The following is a 12,198-nucleotide window of genomic DNA, read 5'->3' on the forward strand; positions in this document are numbered from 1 at the left end:
GCAAATTTAATAGGAATATAATCGGGTTAGAAGAAGACGATCTTTTAGATTTATTTTCCTTTAATAAGTAAGCATATACGACAAAACTACTTTAGAGGAGTAATAAGTTCTACAATCTTTAAAAATAAAATTTTAATTGAATAATCATACCTTTGAATTTATTGATCTGAGAGCTGGATATAAACTGCTTCGGACTGGAGTGTGTTAGGACTAGAACTGGGACAGGAGGGATCTTAGGACGATTAACAAGGACGGAGCTGAGACGGTCCACGGATGGATTCTCCGGGTCTAGATCTAGAAAGAGAACTCCAGTAGTTCCGGAGAATATCGTCTTACGGTCGGACTCAGAAAAGGTGGACTGTTTCAGGTTTTCCTCTGTTATATTTCTAGACATAAAAAAAATAAATGAAAGTAAAAAAAAAAATTATTGTATACTATAAATTGAATAAAGAGACAAAAATTATTTAATTCAATTAAAAGTGTTCGTAAAACAATAACTTGGTCAAAACCGATATCGACATCCCAAAAATTATTTTTATTAANTTTGTTTTTGACAAGTTGCGGTGGCAAAGTGACAAAGTCAGTAAAAAGACGTTAGATTGTTAATTATATTATCTGATAAATTAAATTAAATAATTTACACTAGGCTTTCCATTTTCAGCGACAAAACCGAATAGAATACTTTTTATTCATGAATATCCAAAGAAGGTTTTCAAGAATAAATTACAAGAGTCTTGCAAAAAAATACTAAATTTTTCAAAATAAATCTTAACCTGACGCATATAAAGAGTGAGGCAAGATTAAACGGAACAGTTCTTAGAACTAGGATATCCGGATCCTCTGGCACCACAGGAAACATCTTCCGGAACTTCCGTTTTATCACCTGCTCCAACGGATAGTATTCGGAATCCGAACTCAGATTGTCGGAACTAAGAAGTATCTTGACTCCGATGGAGTAGCGTTGGATCTTATTCCTCCGAGCTTCCTGGAGCATCTCCGGGATATTAAAAGGTTCCAGGATCAGGTTTTGAAGAACCGAATCTTTTAGCTCCGCGTCCTTTAACAAAGCAGTATACTCCATCATGTTTTTCTGTCGTTCAGATATTGATATTCTTTTGGAACCTGATGTACCACGGGTACATTATAATATTTGTTAACTAAGAACAAGAGAATAATGAAAGGAAGAAAGTGCAAATGTAAAACTAACAAATGACGTATAATTGACCGGTATTTAACACAATTTTGATCGATAATTAGATTTCTAAATAATGGCAAAACTTATTGATCTTACGCTTATCAAAAATTAAGGTCTGAAAGTTCAATTGTAATCTTTCTATCAAACTATTAAATTCATCCTGAAAAATGTATAATATACACCCCTGAACCTGAGAATCCGGCCAGCCTGGTATTCTGCTCTGACGAGCTGAGCAAGGACGGAGCTGCTGGAAAATCTGAGATGACCTGCCTCTGCTTTTTTGCACGTAGCGAATATCCTCTCCAGCTCTTGAAGCATCTGGACAACAGTTTGTTTCTAAATCTCTTTTCAAGCAGCTGAATCTTTGTCTCAAGTTCGCGTTTATAATCATCCAACGCAGCAGACGATATAACCCGTAAACTATCCTTAACAGTCTCCTCTACAATTTTATTTCTTAATTCCTCCGCTAGATGTCTCTGTTCTGCATTCTTAAGTTCCTGAACGGATTCTGCTAGGGACTGCTCCGCAACCTCGACTATATTTTCTAGAATAAGGTTCTGCATGATATCGGTGGCAGTGTTTAATATATCCTCCTCTTCCTTCTCCTCCTCCAACCTCTGGAGAAGGAGATTGTTCTTGGACTCTTTAATCTCCCCGAAACAGATGGACACAATCTCTTCCTTCACAGTATCCGTCTCTAGCCTAGACAAAACAATTTATTCACATTTTCTTAGATAAACTTCAAGAAATTCATACTTTTAAAGACTTTATAAACAAAACATAAATCCAGTGCTCAAAACTTTGATTCGCTATGTTTATATTTGGCTAGTTTGTTGGCTTGTCTCCAAAAAATGAGGAACAAAGACAAAAATGTTGGTATATTAAAAGCCACATTTTCTGATCGAAAAATTAGTGCTATGGATTTGGATATGTTGGATTGGTGTGGCTTAGATCCTGAATTTTTAAAAGTAAGCGGATCCACGGACCCGGATTCAAGGGACAAATGTCAATCAAAACCTAATAAGAAATGTTGCTTTATAAGCAAGAAACTAACAAGAGATTCATAAAAGTTTCCAATTCTCTGAATGGTTTATTACGTTTAAGGATAAAAATAAGCGAAATTTTTTTTTCGTTTGTTTAAAAATCCGTAAATCTTCAAGAAATGTTCTGGACCTATTCCGGATCCGGATCCGCAACAAAATTAAATTGATCCTAAGCACTGTGAAAAAAGGGTCCAGACAATTTTCCAGACAACACTAAAGTCTAGATTGTATTTAGACTCCTGTCCCCTACCTGGAGTAGACAAGGTCAGCTTCAGCTTGAATGCGAATATCTCGTAGTACAGATTGTGCAACCTTCACAATCTCTGCACTGCTCACTTCGTCAGTGATTTCCTCTACAACCTGACAAACATAACAGGAGTCAGATCTTGGGATCGATTAATCATTAATCCCCTGCAGAACTACGGATTAATTTAATCCCCTTTATGTCCCGTAGTTGTCGTACCTGGGATAACTTTAATAGAGAGATCAAGCACTGATCCTAACATTTTTAAGTGCTCACATTGGATATAAAGATCAAGCATTCAAGATTAACGATACGCACCACAAAAGTTCCGACCTCGGTTGTATACGCTTACATAACAGTCGGAATTTATGGATTATAAATTACTTAAGAAGCACTAATCTGTTTCCAATGTTCTACCGATTAAGTTTAGAGGATTATCATTTAATCAACGACACTTATTCTACTTAAAACATTGACCAATCAGAAGCAACCAAATACTGCTTTCGGTCAATGAAAGATCACAAAAATACTAGTCCGCTGTTTATCACATCAATGATTTACTTAAATTACAATGTTTCGCTGTGAATATTGATTATGGATATTGGATTAGCGATATCTCCTACAAAAATTCAGAGCTCTGGTCAATGTCATACATAAGACTATATAAACTGTGTTACCACTAATGACACATCATTATTAATTTGATATTTAAAACAAAATTGTGTGCCAAAAATTTGGAATTGAAAAATTACAAGTTTGTTCCTCAATAAATCAGTCGAATCAACCGAAATATAAATTTTTAAAGATTGGTAGAAAGTGTATTTCATAATTTTTAAATTCATACATTCAGTATATTTAAAAATTTAGATACCTGAGTCGAGTAGGATTGAAGACGAACTTTCCTTTCCTCGGCGGCCTTCAGACGAGATAATTCCTCGGGAGACTGTTTGGCGACCTAATTCAATAACATTTTTGTTAGAGTCTAGTGAGATAAATTGTCTTACAAAAATTTAAATATTACTCATACTTTTTAACTAGATTTTAAAAAGTTGTCGGGATGCGTATGAATGAGTGTCTAATTTTCCCATCCTACGCCCGATTACACTCTCATTTATTGACTAGTACTACCCCCCCCCCCCATGACACAAAGCTTGCATACGAAAAATCCGCGAAAAATTGACGTTGGAGTTATCTGCTATGTTCAGAGAATAGTGAGTTCCTTAACTGAATAATCTCTTTAATACAATGATTGGTAAAACCCTAAATCCTTGAGAGTAAGATGCTTTATGCAACAGATATTGTTGATTGGTAAACCCCCCCTCTGAAAGAAAAATTATTTGTACAAAGATCAAGAAAGTGTTCCTTTTTAAAGAAATAGGTAAAACCCAACACCATTAAAAAGTAAAATGCGTTCATCAAAAACTGGTATAAACAATAAGGCCAAGAGTGTTTATTACCTGATCTTTAGCCTCGTAGGACTCAGGTTTTAAATATCCCTGAGCATCGAAGCTGGAGTGTGGAGTATAAGTCAAATAAGGATTCTGAGGAAGCGGAGCTCCGTTAACGATTTCACCGAACGAGCATGTCTTCTTGGAGTCAATCAACCTCTGGGATCTCTTCATCGGAGGCTGGGTCTCCGGGAAGTGGAAGGCCAGTCTCTCCATGAAAACGATATCGTCATCAACCTCGGATTCAACTCCATGAGCGCGAAGGAAGGATGCACACTCGGAGGCTGATTCGAAGAGGAGTAGGTCTACGATCTTCTGGAGTGAATAGTGGAGTATCTGTTTAGGAGCTAGGAAGGATTTTATCATGATCTCCAGAGCTTTCACACGAACCTAGAGAAAAATAAGTGCTTTAGTGAATACAAGACATCAAATATAAAAATGTGTATTCATTCTCAAAAAATCAGTAAATACCAACTTTGTTTTTGGTTTGCGGTTTTATTTTACAATAATTTTTAAATAATAACCTGATAAAAATATCGTTTCAGTATACACATCTCCAAGTAGGTGCTTGCTTTTACAAGACGGAAAAATCTGAAAACCAATATTTATAAAATAATAAAACATAATAATGTCTTTGTATGCATTCAAATGTCATGCTTCACTTCACTTCCTAATATTTAAAATTCTCCCATTTTCATTTCAATTGTTTGTGTAACTGTTCTCTAAAATTGTTTTCATTGTTAGCCTAAAATTTCCCTTTTTAGTCTGACGAATTAAGTCGACACAAAAATATGAAAGAATTACACCATAGACTCTTCTCTACTGTTTACATAATTTCCTCGCTTCTCTAGTTTAAATCATAAGAAAAATCAAGATGTTAAATAATTCTTTCACCTGACGTAGTTGTTACTGTTGAGCGCATAGAAGATATTAAGAGCGTGAACAACACTGAAAAAAAAATATAAGAAATAAAATTTACAAAATAAAAAACAAAATACTTATTTAATAGAATGAAAGAAACACCAAAAACTCCATATATTTGCTAACAAAAAGTATTCTGGAAAAAAACTTTTAAAAATACTTTGTTTTGAATACCTTGGATGGTTTCTAACATTTTCCTCCAGGGTTTGAACTTCTCTGAGTGTATCTCCTTCGTTAAGGTTTAAAAGTATCTCATAACTTCTAAACTCAACCTCCCTCTCACATTCAACATTTTCCAAACTAAAAATATACATTTTTAAATCAATAAATATCTTATTATCTTTAATATATTTGGCTCAATTAGATTTGCAGACTAAAGGGGTGATCTGGAAGGATGTTTGTGTTTATTTGAACTTCAGCCACTGCGAAGACGAATATAAACTGAGGAAGCGGATTTCGACCATATGAAAAAGTCTAACTTTACTCTTTTCCTGGATTGTTCTATTTCTTTTCTTACACTCCCCCCCCCTAATTTTCGAAACATCCCCTTGTTTCCAAACCCTCTTTAATTCCTACCCCCACCCCTTGATTTCTTACACCCCTCCCATTTGTTTACCTAAGATCGTAATACATATGCTTGAGACTTTGAAGACATTTAGTCAGGTTCTCGTTGTTCAGTTTGGGCGCAAAATCATGCGCGTCCTCCTCACAAAGCCGCTCCGCGCAGAATATATGGAAGCGTGCGCACTTTTCAACCAAACTTACACTGACTGCACACACACACAATCAAATTAATATCTTTGACAGAAAAAGTTTTTACATAATCTTGATCAAGCAAAACTAAATCTGACGAAAAGGTCGATATTACAAGAAGATTTTGGTTAACATTGAAAATTCCAATTTACAATTTTGTGTCCATTCCTGAATAACTTTTCCATAAAAGCTACACATTTTTCTTCTTTCGAATCTCTGGTTAAGAAGTTTAAAAAATATGGCTGTGAACATGAGAGCCATGGTAAACATTTGAAATAATAGAATCAAGTGGGAAAGACTTTCGCACGCAACCCCCCTGATCAAAAAAAAAAAAAAAATATCCATGTCTGAATTAGAATTGATAAATGTTCCTGTATCCGCTAGATTCTGTTGTGTAATATCCTTCCTGATTCCTCGTGTAGTACTCCACACAAACTCAAACCAATCTCCAATTGAGAAGTTCTCCTGATAATAAAAGTATTAATATCGCTATTATTAAATAGTAATACTTTTATAATTTATATCTTTTATTTTTGCTTGAAAATTGTCAACCGAGGGGAGGAAGGCCAGCCCCAACAAGTACTTGTCCGAGCCGCATTCTCCTCATTTTCTCGTCTGCGTCACCTTGAAATTCTTGTCCTTCCAAAATTTTTCTTTTTAAGTGTCTAATCGTCCAAGAAAAACTATTTTTTAAGACTCGGGCTACGTTTGGGCATAAATGAAATACTGAATTTTTATAAATCGAAAAGACCAGTTTCAATTGAATTAAAGTTTTTGAGTTAAATGTCCTCAAAAAATGACCTTTTTCAGTCATTCCTGGTATAGAATGCCGAAAATATTTCCGCGTTTATAGAACTTTAATCTTTTGTTTTGCTTAAAGTGAAAACCATAGAATTTTTCCGGATGGTTCCATGGGGAAAATGATTGACAGAGATTTGACAAATATTTTATATCGCGAAGCCATTACGGAGGCAGAAGAGATTTATGTTTTACCTAAATAAATTTGAAATTATTCGCATGGCTTTAAGGATTCCAACATGATGTAATAATTGCAATACTTTAGTCTATCCTACTTGTATGCCCTAATTTAGCCATATCTAAAAATTTAGTTTAATCTCTACACAGGACAATCCAAGGACTAGGATTTAGGGGTGGCTCGTCAACCCCTTCCTCAAATATTTCTATTCATAAGATTTTAAGGTTTAGCAGAATTCTAGCTTTTGAGAATGAAAAAAAATATATTTAAAAACAAAATGTAGAAGTATGGAGAGGCTCATTATATTTTTTACCTAAATATTTTTAAATGAATTGGTTGCAGGGTATAAATATTCAAAACCTTGCAACTCAGTCTCTTCAACATAACTAAAAGTAAACAAGATATATATATATTCTATAAAATAAAACTCTTTGCTCATATATAATTATATATGTATTGTATTTTTAGGCTAGCTATAGCTGGCTAAACGGCTGACCAAAGGGGACCCATTGGTACCCCGGGGATGACATAGGCTAAAAAAATTGTTGAAAATCCACAAGCTATGACGGGCACTTCAGCAAATATCATGATTTAAGACCAAGCGCGGGTGAACGGCGTGAATAACTATGAGTAACTTGAGCAATATATATATTGGTTGCAGAAAGATATTTTTCTTATACATTATTTTTTTCAAGCCAGACCAATATACACTTTGTTTACTTTGAAAAAGAAATAATAATAAGCTATTAACCATTGAAAAAAAAATAAAAAGACCAATTTTATTTAATACTTTTGATTAAGATTTTAAGGGCTCCGAAGTATATGCTCAGATTGAAATTTATAATAATATTATTTTCCATCATACACCAATAACTGNAGATAGATAGATAGATAGATAGATAGATAGATAGATAGATAGATAGATAGATAGATAGATAGATAGATAGATAGATAGATAGATAGATAGATAGATAGATAGATAGATAGATAGATAGATAGATAGATAGATAGATAGATAGATAGATAGATAGATAGATAGATAGATAGATAGATAGATAGATAGATAGATAGATAGATAGATAGATAGATAGATAGATAGATAGATAGATAGATAGATAGATAGATAGATAGATAGATAGATAGATAGATAGAAGGACGGAGTTCATGCGACAGGGGGACATCCTGGTCTGCAGCAGATCTAGAGTGTTCCTAGACAGATATAGATAGATAGATAGATAGAAAGATAGATAGATAGATAGATAGATAGATAGATAGATAGATAGATAGATAGATAGATAGATGGATAGATGAATGGATAGATAGATAGATGGATAGATATATAGAAAGTTTAAAATTACCTTAATAGCTGCTGGATGATAAAGAGCTCCGTCCAGTTTCTCAAACCAACGAAGTAGATTCTTTGCTGATCTGCTATACCGTTCTTTTTCAGGACAAAAATCAGGACAGGTTCCCTACAATCAATAGGAACTTTGGATCAATAGGAACTTAGGTTCAATAGGAATTTAGGAACAATAGGAACTTAGGATCTATGGGAATTTAGGATCAATAGGAACTAAGGATAAATAGGAACTTAGTTTCAATAAGAACTTAGTTTCAATAGGAATTTAGGAACAATAGGAACTAAGGATAAATAGGAACTTAGTTTCGATAGGAATTTAGGTTCAATAGGAATTTAGGAACAATAGGAACTTAGGATCTATGGGAATTTAGGATCAATAGGAACTTAGGATAAATAGGAACTTATTTTCAATAGGAACTTAGGAACAATAGGAACTTATGATCTATGGGAACTTAGGATAATTAGGAACTAAAAAGTCCATTAGGAAATAAAGACCCATTCTATTCTGATCCGGACCTTGGATAAAATCGCAAAACCCAACCCCCCCCCCCCCTCAAAAAAAAATATTTTTGACATATAATACTGCGGGACCCATAAAACAGTGGAATAATAGCTGTACATCAACATAAAATTGATCCACAGAGAATTTTGTTGTAATATCAAGTGGCTTTCCATTTTAATAAGGGCCATGCCCGATTCCCAACAGTTTACAGTACCCTTGAAAACGCTATCTGATTCCTAACGGGAATGATACTGTCGTTGTTTTAATTTGAAAAATAATTATTTCTAACAATTAACTGCATTGCTTCTCTTGTAAGAAATCCATTGGTCACTTTTCAAAGAGAAATCACAATTTAAAAGCTTCAACTGTTTTAAAACGAAATCATGGATGTCTCATTCATTATTGATCAGACAAAGCTTTAAAGAAAACATCGTAAATCGGACCTGCCACTCCTTTTAAATGGAGGGTCGCTTAAAATTACGTCCATTTAAATACCAAGAGCCAGACCGTAGTGTCTCAAAAATTCAAATAATATGTTAAACTAAAACTACACACAATTATTTCGACTCCGTAAAGAATTATGAATATCATCGTACTTGACTTTACCTTGAGATTGATATCTCCGATTTCTAGACCGCTCCTAGTCACACTTTTAGGATTCTTTAATCTAATATACTTGTCTCTGGCTTCCAACACAGTGTATCTAAAGAAAATTAATCAATTTTAATTAACATATTCTTGATTTTGATGGTTATTATATCGTTAGAGATATAAGGTCAACCCAAACCGATATATATTTACTAAAACTGAGACTCTAACAACTCCTTTATTTACTATATCAGGTTTGGATGATCATCATAATCAACACCAAGTTTTAGAACTAATTATTAATTCTGTGATTTATGGTATGTGGATTTAGTAGACAAAAAAACATAGCGGGTACAGAATCAATAATTACTATTTAAAATCTAATTAATAACTAATTGACTGTTAGTTCTTTTAAATCTTTGCATCCGATGTCGTAGACTTTTGAAAATTCAAACTTTTAATTCAGACTAATCAAAAAGAGACTTTTGAAAATTAAAACTTTCAATTCAGCTTAATCAAAAAGATTTACACACCATCAGGATGCAAATACATTGAAACACATAAAACTGTAGAAAGCTATTAAGCATGATGTTTACCAATAGGTTGAAAATCAACTTTCAATGAAATGGATCTATACAATATTCACTGAACAAATACTGTGTTTCATGTTCATCGGAGTGTAATTTCAATTTGAAAATCAATACTTCAATCTTCCTATTTTAGGGTTTTAAGGGTCATATTGTATGTGATTATATTGTATAGGGATAAAATACAAAACATGAGGCAAGTGTTTCATTCCTTGGAAGAAATATTCAGTTTCTTCTCTGTCAAGGAGAATAATAATAATGTACTTCATTGCATTCCTTGGAAGAAATATTCAGTTTCTTCTCTGTCAAGGAGAATAATAATAATGTACTTCATTGCATTCCTTGGAAGAAATATTCAGTTTCTTCTCTGTCAAGGAGAATAATAATAATGTACTTCATTGCATTCCTTGGAAGAAACATTCAGTTTCTTCTTTGTCAAGAAGAATAATAATAATGTACTTCATTTCATTCCTGGGAAGAAATATTCAGTTTCTTCTCTGTCAAGAAGAATAATAATAATGTACTTCATTTCATTCCTTGGAAGAAATATTCAGTTTCTTCTGTCAAGAAAAAAAATAAAAATGTACTTCATTAAATATTAAGTTTATATCTTATTGGGTTTTACCTATCACTATCTGTATTAGCCTGTGATTTCATGATATTTAAAAGCTCTCCTAGCTCTGCTCCTCCAGCTGCTCTCCTAATAGGAGCAGCTACACCAAGATCTCCACCAACTGCTCTTCTAATAGGAGCAGCAATACCAAGATCTCCACCAGCTGCTCTCCTCTTAGGAGCAGGTACTCCAAGATCTCCTCCGGCTGCTTTTCTAACAGGAACCCCTAAGCCCCTCTTTATTACATCTGAACTCTCAGCTTCTACTTTGAAAATTCGATTCATTCAAATATTCAATGCTAATCCATTTGCTTCCGAGTTTGGACACAATTGTGTAATATCTGACAAGATTTGTCCCTTCCAACGGTTTAAAACGAATTATGACAACTTCAAAAAAATTAAGTTAATCCAAAAAATTGTTGGAACTTTTAAAAAAATAGAAACTTCCAAAAAATTGTTGGAACTTTTAAAAAAATTGAAAACTCCAAAAAAATTGAAACTTTCAAAAAAAAATGAAACTTCCAAATCGTATTTTCTTTTAATACGATCTTAAAAAACTCATCTTTAAAGCTTTTCTGCTATAAACCTAGTGCAGTTTATTTAGTGACAATGTGAAGATTTATTACAGTTTTTTGTCTTGACTACAGTCCTTTAATAGTAATACAAATAATCTTACAAAAAACTTCCAGCTACAATGAACTCAGAGTGCAAGAAAAAAGACTGAAAAAATTCCGTACAGTCGTCCCTTAAGTTTCATCCTTTGAGGAGCCCCCTGTAGTTGAATGAATTCTAGAATCCCTGAAGAAGTTAAAGCTTTAGTTATACTAAATGTTTTCTTCTTCAAAGGAAGAGAACTGAACTGAGCTTTCGTGCTTCCACGCACGCTCGCAGCATCATCACTTATCTAACAAATGTTATTTTAATTATTTTTATCGTTTTATCCTTTACTAATAACTAACCTCTGATCTTGAAGTTGTTCTTCTAATTCTTCCCTTTCCTGGAGATATTTGACTGTAGAAAATATGTCCAATTGGCGGAACTTTGCTGCTTACAACTTTTCCTTTCTCCTTAGCGAGTTTAGCGGATTTATGATCGTTGAAGTGAATAATGGCGGTCTTTTGCCGGAGGTTTGACGTCACTCTGGTAACGGTTCCAAAATTAGAAAAATGTTTTGTCATGGTTATTTGGTTATTTATCACGTCAGGGACCTGAAAAAGGAAAATATTTATATTTATATTTAAAAAAGTATCTAACTTTATAAACAACTTACTTCTTCGCAAATTATTGAAGTAATTGTTTGCAATTCCTCTTTACTGAAGCTTCTTATCAACTTTTTCCTAGATTTTCACATTTTAAAATTATTTTCATAACCATTAAAATTTTCTTTACCTTGCAGGTAGTACTGCTGGTTTAGTTTCAGGTTGAGGTTCGGGTTGAGGTTCAGGTTCAGGCTCAGGATCAAGATCAGATCCAACATCATCACCATCCTCTCCGTCTTCTCCTTCCTCACCTTCCTCAAACTCCTCCTCAAAATTCTCTTGTTCTTCCTCATTCCACTCTCCCTGCTCCTCATAATCCTCATCTCTATCCAACCCCTCCTCATCTCCTTCCTTCAAATCATCTATTCTAGAGGATTCTGTGTAAACTTGATTTGATTTGATACAATTTAATCCCCCAATTCAGCGAATAACCCCTAAAAAATGTTGCATATTTAACTTCTGGGGGAAAAAATTATTTTTCAAGAAAATATACACCCCTGTATTTGACCAGAAGTTTAAAATAAGAACTTAAGATAATCTTCTTAATTTTCAAAAGCTGATGTTCGGTTCTTCAGGGCCGACTTAAAATTAAATGATGCAATACATTAAATAAATATATAAAATACTAGCTGAAGGGCCCGACGTTGCCGGTAAATGTAAAAAAAAAATTTTTTTTAAACATTTCGAATTTTTTATAGCCTTTAACACTG

The 12,198-nt window shown here is 33.6% G+C and overlaps 1 protein-coding gene across 1 annotated transcript; it reads right to left on the bottom strand.

Moving 5' to 3' along the window:
* Nucleotides 1–103: 103 nt before the first annotated feature.
* LOC111712723 (germinal-center associated nuclear protein) lies at nucleotides 104–6,084 on the bottom strand. Its single transcript, XM_023487422.1, has 11 exons — nucleotides 5,976–6,084; nucleotides 5,468–5,621; nucleotides 5,026–5,151; nucleotides 4,825–4,878; nucleotides 4,455–4,521; nucleotides 3,940–4,320; nucleotides 3,354–3,437; nucleotides 2,489–2,598; nucleotides 1,380–1,897; nucleotides 774–1,122; nucleotides 104–386 (listed from the first exon to the last, which is right to left on the bottom strand). The coding sequence occupies exons 2-11, from the start codon at nucleotides 5,482–5,484 to the stop codon at nucleotides 119–121; spliced, it is 1,974 nt and encodes a 657-aa protein (XP_023343190.1). The 5' UTR covers nucleotides 5,485–5,621; nucleotides 5,976–6,084; the 3' UTR covers nucleotides 104–118.
* Between the last annotated feature and the right edge of the window lie 6,114 nt (nucleotides 6,085–12,198).

This window comes from Eurytemora carolleeae, unplaced genomic scaffold (genome assembly GCF_000591075.1).
Source record: "Eurytemora carolleeae unplaced genomic scaffold, Eaff_2.0 scaffold1102, whole genome shotgun sequence".
NCBI classification, from domain to species: Eukaryota; Metazoa; Arthropoda; class Copepoda; order Calanoida; family Temoridae; genus Eurytemora; species Eurytemora carolleeae.